We start from the raw sequence: 20990 nt of genomic DNA on the forward strand, positions 1-20990 counted from the left end.
GACTCAGCAGGCTTTGGCTTAGTAATGCGCTTTGTTGTGAACCAGTGCCAGAGACAGCAGTGGGGAGACCAAGGGGGTGACTGCAAAGAAAGCAAAAAGAGCAGTCTGACAGAAAGAAGAATGAACTGTCAAAGAAAATAAATCACAAGCGGAGCAGGACCAAATGATGACCTGCCACAAGCCTTCCCAGTAGGACTGCGTGTGACCGACCCTGAAGTTGTCATATGGAGTGAGAGACCAGCGAATACCCTCATGATGTATAGAAAAAACAGTCTTCTGCTCTGCCCTTTTTGCTTTCCTTATAGATGCCACTGCTTCTGGCATTTTGGTCCAGTAGGATTTTAAGAATAAAGTTATATTTGTTTACAGTAAGAATGAAATCCTTTATGCAGACATCTAGTAAAAATACAATAATATCACTGACATTTTAAGCTTGAATGCTTTCTTTTCTTTTTAGCCATGTGAGCTTGTGACAGACATTACATAGTTAACCAAAAGAAATAATTTTTTAAGACTCTTAATTACTATTGAAAAATGTATATTAAGTAACTGCACAAAAAACATTTAAAGATTAGCTTTCAAGTTACCCATCCTTGAAAAATAGAAAAAAGTTACTCACATTTTCTTTCATCAGCTAACCAGCGTGAATGATGCTAAGGAAAAGGCATCTAATGAACTTGATTCTACCAAACAGAAGATAGAATCTCACACTAAAAGTATAAAGGTATTATGATTTAGAATAACTTTTTCCTCTTGCATTAAGAAACAAATATAGTTATTTAGAGAATATTTTTAAGTAAAGATATCTGAAAATGTATCTTCCTGTTTCTTATTGAGTACATTTGGCTACAATGTTAATTTTTTATTTTTGATCAAAGTAACAAGAATTTTTTTTCATTAAAAAAATAAATCTTAATTAGAAATTGTTTTAGTTAAAGGAAAAATTCATTTTCCAGATTTAATTACAATACCATAGATTTGAAAATTGTTTAAGATTTAATTTCCATCCTTGGAAACATATTAAACATATTTTACCTAAGCACATCAGTATTTAGAGGCAATTTTCATCATTTTAGGGTGGAGCTGTTGTTTTTAGTACATCATGCCTTGTAATGGGCAGAGACCACACCTGGCTAAGGTCCAGGACAACAGTTTATTTTATTTTCTACACTGGTTTTATGTACTACATCTTTGCAATATTGTACTGAAGCTACTCTCAGAGTTTCTCAGTGTTGTTGGAATTTTTTGGTGTTGGTTCATGTTAAGTTTGTCATGGACATACTCCAATAGAATTTGTTAAGGTTAAGGATTAAATAGTTCAGCAGAATTTTATGCCACATATTTGAGATTTGTATTAGTATTTGGAATGTCATTGGGAAGAAAATGTTCTTAGACGAAATGTAAGAGATTTATTTTTAAAATGTTATTTACATGTTATTTAAAATTTTTTGAGCTACCAAAAGTTGTTTTTTCATAATAGGTTGAAAGGAAGACTCCTTTTCAAAGAGCTTTCTGAAATAAGCTATGTTAGTAACATTTTATGTTTAAGTGTTAAAACAACAAATTTTCTAATTTTTGAGCTAAAATATTATACTTAGAAAATACATTCAATAAAATACCTTAATGTTTAGCATTATAGTCAAATGCTTGCCTTTGTGTTTCCTTTATGTTAAAGCTTTGGAAGTCTTCATTGTGTATTTATATTTGGACCCCCCACTCCTTTATCAGCCGACCTTCATGCAACCTTTTATTTGGTGTCTCCGACAGGACCTTCAGGATAAACTGGCTGAAGTCAATAAAGAGTTAAGTCATTTACGCACTAAATGTGCCGACAGAGAGGCTCTAATAAGCACTTTAAAAGTAGAACTACAAAATGTGCTGCACTGTTGGGAGAAAGAAAAGGCACGAGCAGCCCAATCTGAAAGTGAATTGCAGAAGCTTTCCCAAGCTTTCCATAAGGACACCGAGGTATTACCTGAGACAAGATGACTGTCGGCAAAGGCCTTTCACTAATCTCGGTTTTATAAATTTGCATACATCAAATGGGTATTTTCACTCTTATGTGATTTAATTTAAAAAATTGTTCTGAGCTGACTATTTTGAAATATTCATGCCAACTGCAAAATCAGTCACTCCATTACTCTTGTGTCATCCTATTTTGTAAGAGAAGTAATGTAATTTAACCCCTCTATCGCTTGTACAACTAATTTTCTTTGACTATTTAGAACATCATATCCCAAGCAGCTATGCTCCTAACAGTTCTGTCAAGGTTTGCCTGTTTGCCAATGACAAAATTATTTTTTATTTCAGTAGTTTAGTAGCTTGGCATGGTGGAAAGAATATGTTTTTTGTGATGGAAAGAACTGGTCTTGGATAGTGGTACTTCTATTTACAAACTGTGTGAATATGGACAAGCCACTTAGCTTAGTCTCTCCGCATCTTAGTTTCCTTATTTGCAAAACAGGAATGATATCTACTTTAATAGACAGGCTCCTTACTCTTTATAGTTAATAGGGTATTAATCAAAATTTAGAAAAATACAAGTCCCACAAAATTAAAACTTTTTTGGATGCTCTAGAGAGTTGCCTATCCATTTTTATTTATTAATGGCTTCTTAAAATATTATGACAAAACTTTCATATTCTGTATGAGCCTATGTGAATGGAATTATGATCTTATATTTTCTTTTACCCATGGGATCTAGAGCTAGTCTAGCTAGTGTGGAACTGGTTTATCTGAGTTGTCCTGCATATTGAGTTCATTACTCCAACAGATATGAACATGAATGCCAAGAGAGTAAAAAGGAAACATTCTTTCCACTCTTCTTACAGTCTGGGATTTAAATTGTGTCCACATGAAGGGGCTGGAATTGTTCTACACATCAGATAATGATTAAAGTAAAGGAAACTAGAAGCCTGACTATATTGTAAAGTCAGCATGTCTACAGCATTGTGGTTGGATTCAACATGTGTGAATTGATTTTGGATCTTGAGATTCTCTTTTCACGCCAAATGGATGATTATCATGCATGGTTTATCACAGCCCAAGCAAAAAGGACATAATGGCGACACAATGAGTTATCCTTGAGGATGAACTCGATCACTTGGCAAAATGTGGAGGGAGAAGATTTTAGTGCCTGCATATTACATTTGGTTAGTTATATTTACTAAGATTTTTAAACATCTCAACCCAGTTGAACATGCAAAAGACATCTTTAATTGCTTAAAAAAGAAAAAGGCATAGCATATTTATGAAGATTCTTCTCGTATGCTAACTCAAGTTTGTGGTTTTAACTACACATTCAAATTTTCTTGGTTTGTAAATTGTTATTTTGGAAGAAAGTGAGGTGGCATATAAGGAGAACTAAAGATACACATTTTGATATATATAGGAAAACTTTCCCCACAATTTCTTTCTTTCTTTTTTTTTGTGAGGAAGATCAGCCCTGAGCTAACATCTGATGCCAATCCTCCTCTTTTTTCTGAGGAAGCCTAGCCCTGAGCTAACATCCGTGCCCATCTTCCTCTACTTTATATGGGACGCCGCCACAGCATGGCTTGACAAGCAGTGCGTCGGTGTGCGCCCGGGATCCGAACCGGCGAACCCTGGGCCACCGCAGTGGAGCGCGCACTTAAACGCTTGTGTAGTTAAACGGGCCGGCTCCCACCCCCACAATTTCTAATTACAAAACCTTTACATATGCTATATTCAGTTTTTCTTATCTGGAAGATTAGAATTTCCATGTTTTTCCTCTTAAAAGTTTTCTTTTCCTGTTGATCTATTAAAAAAGTCTTGAGGGAACTTATTTTATCTACATAAAGTGTTCATTTTGCAGGTACACCATTACCTTGTCTTAAGTTCCATTCTTTGGGATTTTATCGATGAAACACCTTATAAAGAGACCCATTTGGCATTTTAGTAGGTAAACTCTCCCTGTGTGTTCAAGATGGGATCAGTTTTTTACTGAATTCTGCAGCATAGTGTTTCTAGGTCATTAAACAATGGATAGTTTAGTTACTGCAATGGCAATATATGTAATTTTAAAGGACTTTTTTTTGCATATTTCTAATTGGACAGTTTTGAAAGTATGTCTTGGGCAGCTATGTCCATTTTCTTTGTCTTTTTGCCTGTTACTTTGTCATATTTAACCACCTACAAATGCCCAGTGTGCCAAATCCTATATGAACTTATAAGTGGGGAAAACAAATGAGCCCGTCTTCCATATCTTTCATATCACTGTCTGCTTGGCCTAAGGGGCTTGGGATAGATTTCCTATAAGCGGTAAGTAAACTGGAATCTCTGGAGGGAGGGAGAAAGCTGAGTAATTGTGTACATGTAAAGTACAGATATTGGTATAACTTTTTCTTCTACAGAGTTGAGTAACACTCTTCTCTCTATATTGGTTTTTTGATTTAAATAACATCTGTTTTGGCAAATGTAAATAAGAAATTATGGAATTACCATACTGATTTCCAGTTGGAAGGGCTTAGAAACAATTAGTCCAGCTACCTGATGTTACAGCTGAGGAAGCTGAGACCTGAACAGGCGCTTACTCAGGTCAGATCCTCAGTAGCAGCAGAGCTGGCGTCAGAACTGTGGTCTTCTGGCTTCTAGACTTCAGATTTTGGTTTTGAATACCGAGTATAAGCAATTCCCAGTTTCTATCTGGTGCTTAGTTTTGCATGTATAAAAAAAAAGTCACTGAAGTGACAATATTCCTAGACTTGAGTATTTTAATTCCTTTCTGGATTTTTGAAATAAATTCTTCACCATGTGTCTTATGTGTTTTACTTATTACCATGTTTATATACTGGAATTAATTTCTTTTTTTGTCCTCACAGGAAAAGCTAACCTTCCTTCATACCTTGTATCAGCACTTGATAGCAGGCTGTGTGCTCATGAAACAACCAGAAGGCATGTTGGATAAATTCTCTTGGTCTGAGCTTTGTGCAGTCTTGCAGGAGAATGTTGATGCCCTGATCGCAGACCTCAACAGGGCTAATGAGAAGGTAGCTGTCCTCAGGCACCAGATACCTCTATTAAATTCAGTGACATTTGTCCACATCACAGTATCATTAAGAGGGGCTGACATTCATCTTATTTCAAAAAGAATTTGGATGTTAATAATTCAATACCATTAATTATGGCTTGTCTACAACTCAGTTTGATGCCATTGCTGTGGGCATGTAAATGTGACTGAAGTCTGTATGAAGTCTCTGAGCTCCACTCTCTGTGCAGGACATGCTAATACTACTAGCCAGTATTAGCCACAGGGACCTAATTAAAAGAAAATAAATTAATCTTACTGATGAAGCGATTCAAAGAACTTAGTCATTTACATTAATAAACCAACTCTTTATGTTAGCATAAAATAGAAACAAGATACAGTTATTCAAAAACATGATCTTAAAATTCTTTGCTTAGGAAATAATGAGGTGTTACTTTAAAAGCACTTAAAAATTTTAAATTAAGTTTATGACTTGTTTCTTGAAATATAACAAACTGTGTATTACAAAACCCATTCAGTGATTTAGGATGTAAGAAGTATATATTGTAGGAGAAAACAGTAAACTTTTATGGTTACTTGATCATTCACAAGCCTAGGAATTCAGTCTTTAAAAAAAAATTTAAAAACCTTTTGGTTATAGAAAATTAAAATGGCTTAGCAGACCAACATATGCCACCATTAAAGATATTGATTCTTATCCTGGGTCTGTTGAACTGCTCAGAACTATATTTATGTGGTCTACTTTCCAGATCTTAGTTGCAATGACATTTGCTCTTAAGGGACGCGAAAGGAAAAATTGTTCCCTAAGTGTTTTTTTTAATCTGTTTAAGTAGTGAAACAGCATTTTGGCCCAAATTAGGGTGAGAGTATTTTACCTTGGTGTGATTGGCAAACACACCCATAGACACTGAGAAGTAGGATTGAGGAAATGAGGGAATAAATTGTGAGAAGTGCAGATGCAGTTCATGATTGTGAATATATGTATTCAAACCCATTGGTTTGAAAATTATTGATAATTAAAATGAGTACATGTTTTAACCCTCTGAGATGGTATTATGTTTTAATAGTTTCTCATAGTTTCACAACATCATTAATTGTCATACATGTTCGATGATGAGGATTTTCTTTCCAGTGTTCCCAGTGTATCTTGAATGTGAGATAAAAAACGGTTGGAACATTCTGCCTTATTATATGTAAAATATTTGTAGTTTTATAAATCTCATTTAAATATTTCCTTTCCCACTGAGATATCTGAATAGCTTGAGCTTCGGTTCTAGAAGTAAGAATATTCTTCTTAATTTTCTCTGTAAAATTGATTATAGAATGAGTAACTGTATTAGAAAGAGAAAAATAAAAGATTTGTCATCTAAGTGTACAAATGACACCATTTTCTGCTAAAATATGATAATTTGCCCTACTAATTCGTTTCTTAATTTCTTTGGTTTTCATTTTAACTTAAAAATTTTCTTATATGATGTTAGAGAATAAAATATAGTAGAAAACTTTGGATGATTTTTGGGGGAGGTGATACAAAGAAATGGTTTGTGAGCATATTTCATTCTCTATTGCATTTCCCCATTTAGATAAATCATCTAGAGTATATCTGTAAGAACAAGTCTGATACGATGAGAGAGCTTCAGCAGACTCAGGAAGACACCTTTAACAAAGTGGCAGAGCAGATCAAAGCTCAGGAGAGCTGCTGGCACAAACAAAAGAAGGAACTGGAGCTACAGTATTCGGAACTCCTCCTGGAGGTGCAGAAGAGGGCACAGGTATGCTACTTCTACAAAGAGCTTTAAAAAATGGGATGCTCAGTCTTCTGCTGTTTCAAATGTTTCGTTTCAGTACCAATGCCAAATCAGTTTAAAACTTCTTGAGAACCACATAGAACTTGTTAGGCACACATACATGTGATCGTGATCACACACACACGCATGGATGTGGACACAAATGGATGTGTGTGTGTGTATATTAAGGATTGTTTTTCACTTAAGTTTGGAAGTAGATGGGTTTTTGGTTAAAACATCCCAGAATGCATTGATCAGTTAAATGCTAAAATTGTATTTATTTATTTTTAAGGTAAAAAGTTGAGAGACTTGGTAAAATATTGTCAGTTTTAGTGTAGATATTCTTTTATCCAGTTTATTCAGTTTGTGGGGGTTCCTATGTGAACCATCATTTTAATTCATTTGGAGTTGAAATTTGTCATACCTCCTAACATTGTATAAGAACTAGAGTTATAATTGTAGATCCTGTAGCAAAATAATTAACTGTGAGATGTATTATGTCTTCTGTTGAATTAGATTGAGAACAGAAGTTACGAGTAGTTAACATAACCACATTTTTTCCTATACAAATTATTGTCAACATAATTTATATTGTTAGCTGTCATCTCTGCCCAATCAGAAATAACATAATGATGTTATTATAAACCATGGAATACTGTATATATTTTTATATTGAATTTAATAATAGGTCACTTGTTCTCAAGATAAGATACTTAGGAACCAGAGGATTGTATATTCTTCCCACTTGATTAAGGAATTAATCTCTTTATTTGGTCCATTCATGCTTATATTTAAGTCTAATAAAAAAAATATTTTTTTGTTTGCCAATAAAGAGTTTCAGATTGGTTAAAATAAGATCATTCTGTTTTCTGAAACATAAGGGCTCTATATGAACTTATGCCTTTCTCTATGAATTTGAATGAATTAATACACTATCTAAAAGTAGCCATTTGTTCACTGTATGCAGGATGCCGTGTGATATGTTCTGCATTTTCTGCTACTGAAGTAAAATATCTAAACAATTTATTTTATTTTTCTTAGAGGTAACGTTTGACATACAGTGAATCTTCAGTGTACAATTTGAAGTTTTGTTCAATGTAAAGACCCATGTAACCATCACCCCACTTAAGACTTAAAACATTTTCATTATCCCAGAAAGTTCTCTTGTGCCCTCTTCTAGTCAGTTTCTACTCCCCATAGGCAACCATTGTTCTGATGCCTATCATCATAGATTACTTTCACTTGTTCTTGAATTTCCTATCAGTGTAATCATTCAGTATGTAGTCTTTGGTGGTTGGCTTATTTCACTCAACATATTTTTTTTGATATTCATCCATGCTGTTGTGTGTATCAGTAGTTCATTCTTTTTTATGGTCAATTAGTATTCCATTTTATAATTACACCACAATTTGATAGATTGTGAGTTGATGGATATTTGGATTGTTTCTAGTTTTCGGTTATTCTAAATAAAATTTGATACAAACATTATTATACAAGTGTTTTGTTGACATATCTTTTCATTTCTCTTGGTTAAGAGTGCAATTTCTAGGTCATAGGATAGGTGTATCTTTATAAAAAACTATCAAAGTTTTTTCCAAAACGGTTGTATCATTTTATATTTCCACAAAAAATGTGTGAGTTCCCATTGTTCTGCATCCTCTGCAACATTTGATATTGTCAGTCTGTTAAATTTTAGCCATTCTAGTTGTTTTAAAATGGTATTTCATTGTTGTTTTATCTCACATTTTCTTGGTGATTAACGATGTTGAGCACTTTTCATATTCTTATTGGCCATTCATATTTTTTCTTTTGTGAAGTATCTCTTCAAGTGTTTGCCAATCAAAAAATTTGGGTTGTTTGTGTTTTTCTTACTGATTTGTAAGAGTTCCTTATATATTCTGGATACAAATCCTTTGTCATACATATGTATCATAGATATTTTCTTCCAATATCTCACTTGCCTTTTTATTATTTATTTATTTGCGAGGAAGATCGGCCCTGAGCTAACATCTGCCAATCCTCCTCTTTTTTTTGCTGAGGAATAGTGGCCCTGAGCTAACATCCATGCCCATCCTCCTCCACTTTATATGGGACGCTGCCACAGTATGGCCCGACAAGCGGTGCGTCGGTGCGCACCCGGGATCCGAACCGGTGGACCCTGGGCTGCCGCAGCGGAGCGCGCGCACCTAACCGCCTGCGCCACTGGGCCGGCCCCCTTGCCTTTTTATTTTTTAATGTTTCTTTTGATGATTGCACGTTTTAGAATTTTGATGAAATCCAACTTTTTTTCTCTTTTCAGTACTGATTTTTATGTGCTAAGCAATCTTTCTATACCCCAGGGTTGTGAAGATGATTTCCTATCATTTCTTCTAGAAGTTTTGTAGTTTTAGCTTTTATGTCTAGGTCTGTGATCCATCTCAAATTAATTTTTGTGAGTAATGTTAGGTGGAGGCTGAAGTTCTTTTTTTTTTTTTTGAGGAAGATTGGCCCTGAGCTGACATCTGTTGCCAATCTTCCTCCTTTTTTCCCTTTTTTCTCCTCAAAGTCCCAGTAGATAGTTGTGTGTCATAGTTGTACATCCTTCTAGTTGCTCTGTGTGGGACACCGCCTCAGCATGGCTTGACCAGCAGTGGGTCTGTCTGCGCCCAGGATCCAAACCGGTGAACCCAGGGCCACCGAAGCCGAGCACTCGAACCTAACGACCACGCCACCGGGCTGGCCCCCTGAGGTTCATTTTTCCCTCTACATTTATCGTTCCCACATCATTTGTTCAAGACGTTACTTTTCTCACTGAGTAGCCTTGGTTCTTTTGTGAAAAAACAACTGACCATATATGGAAACTACAGGGTTGTTATCCATCCCGACCGTTTTGCCCTTTCCAGAATGTTGTATAAATGGAATCATACAGCCTTTTGATTCTGGCTTTTTTCATTTAGCAAAATATGTTTGGGAATTTTTCACATTGTTGTGTGTATCAGTAATTCATTCCTTTTTACTGCTAAGTCATATTCCATTGTATGGATGTACCACTGTTTGTTTATCCAGATACTTGCTGATGGGCCTTTGGGTTGTTTTTATTTTTTGACAATATGACTAAAGATGCTTTAGACATTGATGGATAGATTTTATTGTGACCGTAAGTTTTCATTACTCTTGGGTAAATACTTAGGAGTCTGATTTCTGGGTTATATGGTAAGTGTATATTTAACTTTATAAGAAACTATTGAATTGTTTTCCATAGTGGCTGTACCATTTTGCATTCTCACTAGCAGTGTAAGAGTTCTGATTGCTCTGCATCTGTGCCAGCTTGTGGTTTCATCATTTTTTCTTTTTCTTTTTAGCCCTTCTCATAGGTGTGTAGTGGTATGTCACTGTGGTTTTAATTTACATTTTTCCCTAATGAATAATATTGAGCATTTTTTTCGTAAGCTTATTTGCCTTCTGTACATCTTCTTGGTGAATTATTTGTTCATATCTTTGCCCACTTTTTAATGGGTTGCTTGTTTTCTTATTGCTGAATTTTGAGAGTTGTTTATATATTTTGGATACAAGCCATTTGTGAGATGTGTGATTTGCAAATATTTTTCTCCCATTCTCTTAAGAGTACTTGTACAGAGCAAATGTTTTAAACTTTTTGAAGTCTGGTTTATCGATTTTTTGTTTTATGTATTGTGCTTTTAGTGTCATGTCTATACTTTTTGCAAGGTCACCAGAATTTCCTCCTATTATTTCTTCTAAATGTTTTATAGTTTTATGTTTTACATATAGATCTATGGTCCATTTTGAATTAATTTTTATAAAGGTGTGAGGTATGGGTTGACGTCCATTTTTTTTTTTTTTTGTATGTAGATGTCCGGTTATTCCAGTACTATTTGTTGAAAAGGCTGTCCTTTCTCTATTGAACCGCCTTTGTACCTTTGTCAAAAATCAATTTACTGTATTTGAGTAAGTCTATTTCTGGACTTTCTCATCTGTTCCATTTATTTATATGTCTATTCTTTTTTCAATACTACACTGATTTGATTACTGTAGCTTTCTAGTAAGTCTTGAAATCAGGTAGTGTGAGTCTTCCAGCTTCATTTTCTGTTAGTGTTTTGAACGCACTTCTTTTATTCTAAATCTGCAGGAAGGCAGAGCAATTCACTTTCTGAAGTAAGGGAATCAGTCATCACAAATACTAATGTTTTAGGAGAAGCTTTTGATCCATGAGTATGCAAGTTGAAAGTATCATTTTTATTATTCCTAAAAGTACGTTAATATTATATATTGGCATATAGTCTTGAATTTTCATAAAATATGATTGAATACTGTAGGGGAAGAGGAAGAATTCCCCTCTGCCCTTTCCCTTAAGGTTCTTATGGCTGGCCAAATAATTAACAAGACAGGTTAGCAGGAGAAAATAATGCCAAGTTTAATAACATGTATACATGGGAGAAACCAGGGACACTGAGTTTCTCAACACAGTAGCAGAGATTCTCATCTTAAATACTATCTTCAGCTAAAGACAAAGGAGGATGTTGGGGGTGGGTGGTGTTTTGGGATTTCAGAGGGGAAGAAGACAATTTACATGAAGAGGGAAATGTAAATGTTTGTCAGACAGTGCCTTGCAGGGCCACCCATAGAGAATGTGGCCAGAGAGACAGGAATTATAGTAATCAAGAGTATGTACATTTAAGTCTTCTTCTTCCCTGATAAGAGTTTTCACAGATAAGGCCATCCCCACCTCTTCCCACTAAATAGAGGGAGATACCTTTACAAATGTAAATATTTGGTAAACAGAATTTTGTTAAGAATGGGCTTAGCGAGGACTCTGCCAGTCTGTGTACACCCAGCATTAAATTCCTTTAGGCAGTTTGGAGGAGGTCAAATGTCCATCAGAGAAAACAATCAAGGTAAAGAGATATATTTCAGGGTGGCCAATTTTGATCTCCCGCAATACACAGCAGCAATTCATTTGAGTTTTATATTTGGTAAACTGCTATTATAATGTCCTTTTATAGGACCTATAAAATTTATTTTAGGAAATTTTGTTATGATTAATTCTGTATCTCCATTTTCCCCCCCAAAACTGCAATGCAAATAAAAATATTTTTATTTTGTAGTACTTAATGCATTTTCAAAAATTATATTGATACAGACGCAAGGGGGAAAGATCTGCAGTTGTAGTATAGGATTGCGGGTTGTAGAGGATGTTTGATATCAGATGAACACATCCATTAATAGAGGCCATCTGCTGGAAAAGAAATGACTTATCTATAAAGCCCTGTGTTTAATATTTGGATATTGTAAAGAAGTGGTTGGTAAAAGACAGGTAGTTAAATAAAAAACAGTTTTTGGATTTGAATTGCTTTTTTCTGAAGAAATGTAGTGGAGTTATTTGCAAGACTTTTGAATGTGTAAGCTTTAAAACAATTAGTGGAAATGCTATTAGATGAATGAAACTTGTAGAACAAGAAGCTTGATTTTAGCATCACAGCATGTTTTTAGCATTAGGTAAAATGTGCTAGCTGCATGGTTGGGTAATTCTTGAATTTAAATACTTTGGAGCCATCATGTAAATATATCTCAAGCATCTATGCCTACTGAAGTGTCTGGGCTGAGTGCCACATTATGTTCCACTTACTAACTTCACTTTTGTAATCTTAGTATTTATGTTCTTATTTCTTTTCTATCTGAAAAAGATGAAATTACTGGAACAAGAACTTCCTTTCCAGAAGTAAAGATTTTTCACTATCAGTTAAGTATGGTTAACCCTTGATGTAATGTTTATTGTAAACACTTTAGGTTTATTTGACATTTTAGTAAAATCAAATGAGTTTAGAATGGAGAACAAAAATCAAAGACATTCAGGTTCATCATACTGTATTGCATTTTATTCCTCTTATATCATGGTATTAACAGTACATTTGGCAAGAAATCTGGGTTAGTCATAAAAGTGTTATTAGATGTTGAAACTTTTTTTATTTTTAATTGAATTCCAAAAATATTCAGAGATCAAGTGCAGCTTGTGTATATTGTTGGAGGTGGTAGGTATACATGTCGGCCAGAAATGATTCCCAAGGCGTTAGACACAATGCCGTGCACAGCATGTTTTGATGGACTGTGAGCTGGTGTGAGGGGGCACCTCTAATGAAATACTGGAAAGTCCTCTGACTACTTTTCAAATAAGGTGTGAGGGGGCACCTCTAATGAAATACTGGAAAGTCCTCTGACTACTTTTCAAATAATCGCTTTAGAAATTGTTTCTCTTACCGGTAATGCTATTAATTGAATTTGCATAGTGCTCCATAGACTTTTCAACGCCTTTGCATACCTTTGCATCCTCCCCATCTGGAGTCCCACAACAGCCGGGTGGGGTAGGTCATTTAGGCATCATATCTATTTTACAAACGAAGAAGCTAAGGTTCAGAGAACTGATACTGCTTGTTTATGCAGCAGGAAGTGCGAGGGACAGGATTAGAATGGAGGTAACAGATGTAAAATGTTTAGCACCTTACTTGGCATTTAGAAATCACGAAGCGAGTGTCTGTGCTGTTTTAATACATTATCATCATCCTTATCTTCCAGTCCTTTTTTGCATTATGCTACAGCTCCGCTTCTTTTTGAAATAGGTACTGTTTTTGTGTATAAAGTAGTATCTGAAATAGGTCTAGTGACAACTCAGTTCATATTTCTTGAACTCACATCTCCAAGTGCATCTTGATTAACTAATAATTAAACATGATAATGTACGAAAAAGCTAAACAGTGCCACACTGCCAGCCATCCACAAATGGTAGTTCCCTTCTCTCTTCTCTCAGACTTTTTTTTCCAAGAGACTGAATTTTTAGTTTACTATATTGCAAAATTGCTACTGTAGGTAAGAGTATCAAGACAACTTTTACATAATGTAAAATGTAGTTAATATAATATATAGTAATATAATATATTATTATATAATATATAATATAATAATATATTATATAATTATAAAATATATAATATAATAATATATAATTATAAAATATATAATATAATAATATAATAATATATGTAATATAATGTAATGTAGTTAATATTAACTACAAAAATACATGTTATAGACTTGACATATAGGACGCTGTATTTCATGCTGTGGTACTAACAAAAAGGTATAATACTTAGTATTTTCCTCAAAAAGTGTCAAATTTAGTTGGAAAGGCATCATATAAATACATAAAAAATTACATAATATAAGGTTTATCACAAGGCTGAACGTAATTAATTGCCAATAGGATGCTATGAACTTAGGAAAGCAAGTGGTCAAAGTTTGAAGGCGTCCCAGAGGAGACTGGAGCCAACCTGGGGCCCGGTGCCAGGCTCTGCAAGCCCAGAAGGAGGGGAGACGTGAGGCAGATCAGAATGTAGAGGTAATGCTAACTGTCCAACAGTCTGAGGTAATACGTTTTAACACTCAGCAAATCAAGCATCTTGCCTCTATTGACACATTTAGTCTAATAATAATAACTCTGTTCTTTTGAGGACTTGGCTTATATCTAAAGGGTATTTTACAATTTGTATTGTCTTAGAAATAGAAGAGTAAACACAGGCACATACCATTTTTGGCATGTTATTTATTTATGTATATTTTATTGATGTCTTAATAGTTTATAACTGTGAAATTTTGTTTGTACATTTTTGTTTGTCAATCACCATATATGTCTCCCTTCACCCCTTGTGCCCACCCCCCACCCACATTGTCCCTGGTAACCACAATATAGTTTCCTCTGTCCATGTGTTGGTTTATATTCCACCTATGAGTGAGATCATATGGTGTTTGTCTTTCTTTTTCTGGCTTATTTCACTTAACATAATACCCTCCAGGTCCATCCATGTTGTTGCAAATGGGATGATTTTGTCTTTTTTTATGGCTGAGTAGTATTCCATTGTATATATATGCCACATCCTCTTGATCCATTCATCATTGAGGGACACTTGGGTTGCTTCCACTTCTTGGCTGTAGTGAATAATGCTGCAGTGAACATAGGGGTGCATAAGCCTCTTTGGATTGTTGATTTCAGGTTCGTTGGCTAGATTCCCAGTAGTGGGATAGCTGGATTGTAGGGTATTTCTATTTTTAGTTCTTTGAGGAATCTCCATACCATTTTCCATAGAGGCTGCACCAGTTTGCATTCCCACCAGCTGTGTATGAGGGTTCCCGTTTCTCCACATCCTCTCCAACATTTGTTGTTTTTTTGTCTTGGTGATTATAGCCATTCCAATGGGCGTGAGGTGATATCTTAGTGTTGTTTTGATTTGCATTTCCCTGATGATTAGTGATGTTGAACATCTTTTCATGTGCCTATTGGCCATCTGTATATCTTCTTTGGAGAAGTGTCTGTTGATTTCCTCTGCCCATTTTTTGATCGGGTTGTTTGTTTTTTTGTTGTTCAGTTGTGTGAGTTCTTTATATATTATGGAGATTAACCTCTTGTCAGATATATGTTTTGCAATATTTTCTCCCAGCAGGTGGGTTGTCTATTCATTTTGATCCTGGTTTCATTTGTCTTGTAGAAGCTCTTCAATCTGATGAAGTCCCACTTGTTTATTTTTTCTTTAGTTTCCCTTGTCCGAGTAGGCATGGCATCCGAAAAGATTCCTTTATGACCAGTGTCAAATAGTGTGTTGCCTATATTTTCTTCTATGAGTTTTATAGTTTCAGGTCTCACCTTCAGGTCTTTTTTCCATTTTGAGTTAATTTTTGTGAATGGCAATAGCAGATGGTCTACTTTCATTCTTTTGCATGTGGCTGTCCAGTTTTCCCAACACCATTTATTGAAGTGACTTTCCTTTCTCCATTGTATGTTCTTAACTCCTTTGTCAAAAATTAGCTGTCTGTGGCACAGGTTATTTTTGACATGCTAAATTTACAAAATGAAGATAGTGTTTTTAAGTTAAATGAATAGTCATTATGGGGTTTGAGTATATATGAAGACCAGATAATGGAATTGCTAGGTCATATGGTAACTCAACTTTTTGAGGAACTGTAAAACTGATTTCAAAAGCTTCTGTAGCATTTTAACATCTCCACCAGCAATATATGAAGATTCTAATTTCTCTATGAAGTGTGCTTTATTTTTAAGAGAAACATTTACATCATAGTAAAAGCAAGAGAATTTATGTTTATTATGTGTTCAAATATTACCATTGCATAAGAAGACAAGATATGTACCATAAAAATAAGACATCTTAAATGAAGTCCTTTGATGTCTATGGGTCATTGAATGTCCAGTTTGCAACTTGTCTTTTTGCTAACATAAAGAATAAGAACTCAGCAAGCAAAAGTGATAAAAAAGAATTTTACTCCCTTGGGAAGTATCTAATTTCTGGCCCGAAGTCTCAGAGTTCATGGAGTGCTGTGAGCCGGTAAGGTGTGTCCTTCAAAGCTCGTATATTTCAGGAGGTAAGTGCATGATTCACTAAGGGAAGAAGCTGTCCTCTCTCCCTCATTTTAGGTAGACTTTGAATTTATCAGAGAATAAGGGAAAACTAGTGAAATTATATAATTTCTTAATATACCAAAGAAATCTGTGTAAAAGATATACATCCTGTATTTTCAAGTTTTCTTTTTTTCAAATTTTTCAAGATAATGTATTTTGGAGAGAATTTGAGAATATTATTTTTGAAATTAAACACACTAAACAGCAGGTTCTTTCAGTACTAGGAATGCCTTTGTCCCATTTGAAGGCGATGTTCCTCATGTTTGTTTTAAAAATATTGGCCTTTAATCTCCTTGGGTAAAGAACATGTTTTTTTTTTTTTTACAGAAAATTTGCTCTTATAGCTGTTCCCAGCCTTACATTCAAACAAGCTTTGTTCTTCAAGAATAATTCACAGTAAATAATGCAATACCTCTGAAAGTCCCTGTGGAATATCAGAATTAATTTAAAACAGAATTCTGACATGTTGATAAGTTTCAAATTATATTTGGAAATTATATCTTTTTTTGATTATATTTTCTTTACATTTGTAAAGCTTTTTATTCATTGGGTATTTATTCAGTGCCTATTGTGGGCAAAATACTGTGCTAATCACCAAGGAACATTTTATAAAGAATTATTTAATTCATTCACTATTTATCAAATACTTACAGGGTATACAGCACTGAGACAGGCACTGTAGTAAACAATTCCTGGCCTCTAGGAACTAGCACTGCGTTGTATTTGAGAGAGAGTAGATATATACACATGAAATAAGTAAGCAGCAGTGTAAGAATGAAATGCCTGAGTGGTATAATTGAGTTCGGAGAAGGTCAAGGTCAGCGTGAGTGAGAATGATAGTGAAAGGTGTAATGGAATAGGTGGACCCTGAAATGGGCTCTGGAGATTGTTAGAATTTGAATAGCATTAGGGCAGTGGGAAGGGACAGGACCTGGGGGTGCTAGAGAAGGTGGGTAAATTGTAGAAAGTGGTGGTGAGGTTCATGTCTGGATAGTGAAGGAGCTTTTGAATTGCCACTTTTATCACTGAATTTTTTTTTGGTGCTTGCTTTTATCACTGAATTTTTTTTTGGTGCTTGCGTGTTTCTGGATTTTCCGTTCCGTTCCACGGGTCTTTTTGTCCATTCATACACAAGCAACATGATTTTTAATTAGAGGTTTTCTTATGTGTTTTGATAGATGGTAGGGCTAGTCCCTCATTTTTCATCCTTTTCAAAGTTAAAACAACTTGCCTAGCTCCAGAAAAAAACTTGTTTTGGTTTTTTGTTTTTTAGTGGGATTGTATTACATTTATAAATTTACTTAGGAAGAATTAATGTCTTCGTGATATTGAGTTGGCCTATTGAAGTTTGAAGTGTTCTCTTGTGTCTTTAGCTGTATTGAAAACTTTTCTTCTTATAGATTTTGAACATTTTGGGGTAAATTTATTCCTAAGTATTCTACTTTTTTATGATGCAATTGGAAATGAGGTCTTCTCCATTATCTTCTTTTTTGGTGTTGATTTGTATATATGAAGGCTTTTGATTTTTTAAATTGTCATAAAATACACACAAAAGTTACCATTTTAACCATTTTTAAAAAGTGTAAAATTAAGTAGTATTAAGTACATTCACAACGTTTTTACAACTATCACCACTACCTAGTTCCAGAACTTTTTCATTACTCTGGACAAAAACTCTATACCCATTAAGCAGTCACTCCCCATTCCTCCCTTTCTCTAGCCTCTGGCAACCACAAATCTGCTTTCTGTCTCTATAAATTTGCCTACTGTGTACATTTCATGTAAATGGAAGCATACATATATAGCCTTTTGTGTCTGGATTCTTTTTCTTAGCATACGTTTTCAAGGTTCATCCATGTTGTAGCATGTATCAGTACTTCATTCCTTTTTATGGCTGAATAATATTCTATTTTATGGATATACCACATTTTGTTTATCCATTCATCTCCTGATAGGCATTTGTGTTTTTTTCACCTTTTGATTATTGTGAATAATGCTGCTATGAACAAAAGGCTATTGATTTTTGCTAATTAATTTTATCTACTCTAACTTTAATTAATTTTTTACTGTTTGAGTTATTTAGTTAGATAATTAGTTTTCTTGGGATTTCAAGATTTACTATCATATTAGTTACAAATAGAGATAGTGTTACTTCCTTGTCAATTTGTATGCCTCTAATTGCTTTTTGTTGCCTAATTGCATTGGTTAATAACACCCTAAATACAATGTTAAGTACTAGTGGAGATAGTGGGCATCCTTGCCTTGCTCCTGAACTTGGTAAGAATCAAGAATGGGTATTTCTTGCTTATTAAGATGCTGACCTTAGGATATCTCTGCATCTATTTCTACATAAATCTACACAAACACATGCATACACACACACACATTTTATACATCAAAGGTGGTTTTACATTTAAGAATTACATATTGTTACAATACTGATCCCTAACGTGATAAAGATAGAAGAAAGAGTACTAAAGAAGAGAGAAAAGATGGGTCTCATTTAAGAGAATCCAACATCTTATTAAGAAAAGAATAAATCATGATCAAATGGGATTGCTCCTAGAAATGCAAGAGTGGTTCAATACTAGGAAATGCATTATTATATTTCAACATTTTTATAGACAAAAGAATACAAATCCTCTAATCGTCTCTCAAAAAGGGCCTTTAACAAAATCTAACCAGTATTCCTGACAAAAACACTCAATAAATAGGAATCGAGGATACTTCCTTTTGTAAGAATACACACACATAAATATATATAAAATATAATATATTTTGATATTTTATTATAAGCATATTGGAAATTGATAGGTGAGTTTTAAGCAGGGACTGACATAATCTGACATGAAGGTAGCATTGAAGCACTAGCATGAATGGCTAGTGTTGATGATAGCTGAAACTAGGGTGGTAGCAGTAGAGGTGGATTGGGATGTATTTTGCAGGTAAACCCAACTGTGCTTGCTAATGGCTTTGATTTGGGAATGGAGATGATAGGCTGAAAGAAAGGGGAATTAAGGCTGACTACAAAGTTTTTGACTCAACAATTGGGTGGATGTTGGTGCCATTTACTGATATCAAGATGACTGTTATGAACATGGTTAGGAGGAAAGGCAACAGTATTGGACTGGATACTTTAGCTTGAGATGGCTATGAGGTACCTAAGCGGAGATGCCTAGTGGGCAGTCAGATCTGTGATTCTGGATTTCGGTGGAGATTCCAGGGATGCAGAAATGTAATTGTTAAGAAGTGAACAAAACTCTCAGTAAGTATTAATATTAGTGAGGTTTTTTTTGTTAACTTAATGTTTATCAATAAGAGCTTTAACAATTTAAATATTTAATTTCATTGTTTTTAAATCTTTAATTAAAATATCCCACTTTGCTAATTCTAGTTATCTAGTTGAATATTGGCCTGGATGATTTTTTTTTTTTTAAATAACCATTGATACTTGGTACCTTGATTGTAATTACTTAAACAGAGGGTTTTTTTTTTATTTATGAACAGACTTCACATGTATTCTTAGTCTTATTTTTATTCTTTTAGCAGTTTGTGAATGGTATCTCTTTCTTACAATACAAATTATATGATGAGTCTCATGAAATCATCCATAGTGGTAGTTATTAATATTAATCAGCACTTTTTAATATATAATTACTACAAATGGTAAAAATTGAGGGGCCATAAAATGATGTGAGGATCTTCAAAAATTGCTTTATTACATTACCACTACTTCTACTAGGTAGCATAAATGAAAACTGGCTGTGTAAGTCCAGAATCTCAGTTCTCTTTTTCAAAAATTCCAGTGCGTTCCTGTTTATAGAGAGAGAAGTGGGGTTTTTTTTTTGGTAATGTATGTTAGATTTTTATTCATTTGTAGCCCTGGTTTGAACCATCTCATCCTTATTCCAGGACTACCTGTTTTCTGGCTGCCTCTCTAAAATGCTTTTAGCTTTAACCTGATGGTCTGTGGAAGTGGACCGGCTGTGTAGGGTAGAAGAGATTGAGATCTATCATGTGCTAAAATTAAATCTTTTCTGGAATGGGCTTCCTTTACTTTTGACTCTCCTTCAACAATCCATTTGATTTTGACCAATGACTTTGAATATTTTTTTTTATTTTATTGAGGTCATAATAATTTATAACATTGTGAAATTTCAGTTATACATTTGTCACTCACCATATATATGTGCCTCTTTACCCCTTATGCCCACCCTCCAACCTCCTTCCCCTCTGGTAACCACTAATCTGTTCTCTTTGTCCATGTATTTGTTTATCTTCTACAGATGAGTGAAATCATATGGTGTTTGTCTTTCTCTGTCTGGCTTATTTCGGTTAATATAATACCCTCAAGGTCCACCCATGTTGTTGCAAATGGGACAATTTTGTCTTTTTTTAATGGCTGAGTAGTATTCCATTGTATATGTACTACATCTTCTTGATCCAGTCATCAGTCGATGGGCACTTGGGTTGCCTCCACGTCTTGGCTATTGTGAATAATGCTGCAATGAACATGGGGTGCATAAATCTCTTTGAATTGTTGATTTCAAGTTCTTTGGATAAATACCGAGTAGTGGGATAGCGGGGTCGTATGGTATTTCTATTTTTAATTTTTTGAGAAATCTCCATACTGTTTTCCACAGTGGCTGCACCAGTTTGCATTCCCACCAGCAGTGTATGAGAGTTCTCTTTTCTCCACATCCTCTCCAACATTTGTTGTTTTTTGTCTTGGTAATTA

The 20990-nt window shown here is 34.5% G+C and overlaps 1 protein-coding gene across 3 annotated transcripts in view; it reads left to right on the forward strand.

Moving 5' to 3' along the window:
* CCDC171 (coiled-coil domain containing 171) overlaps positions 1-20990 on the forward strand; it is a 300588-nt gene that overhangs the window by 110138 nt on the left and 169460 nt on the right. For all 3 annotated transcript variants that reach the window (XM_058565834.1, XM_058565832.1, XM_058565833.1), the window contains 4 exons: positions 635-724; positions 1768-1968; positions 4842-5009; positions 6592-6780. In XM_058565834.1, coding sequence (XP_058421817.1) covers positions 635-724; positions 1768-1968; positions 4842-5009; positions 6592-6780 — 648 coding nt within the window. The remainder of the gene's footprint in view (positions 1-634; positions 725-1767; positions 1969-4841; positions 5010-6591; positions 6781-20990) is intronic.

Source organism: Diceros bicornis, chromosome 22 (assembly GCF_020826845.1).
Source record: "Diceros bicornis minor isolate mBicDic1 chromosome 22, mDicBic1.mat.cur, whole genome shotgun sequence".
Taxonomy (NCBI): Eukaryota; Metazoa; Chordata; class Mammalia; order Perissodactyla; family Rhinocerotidae; genus Diceros; species Diceros bicornis.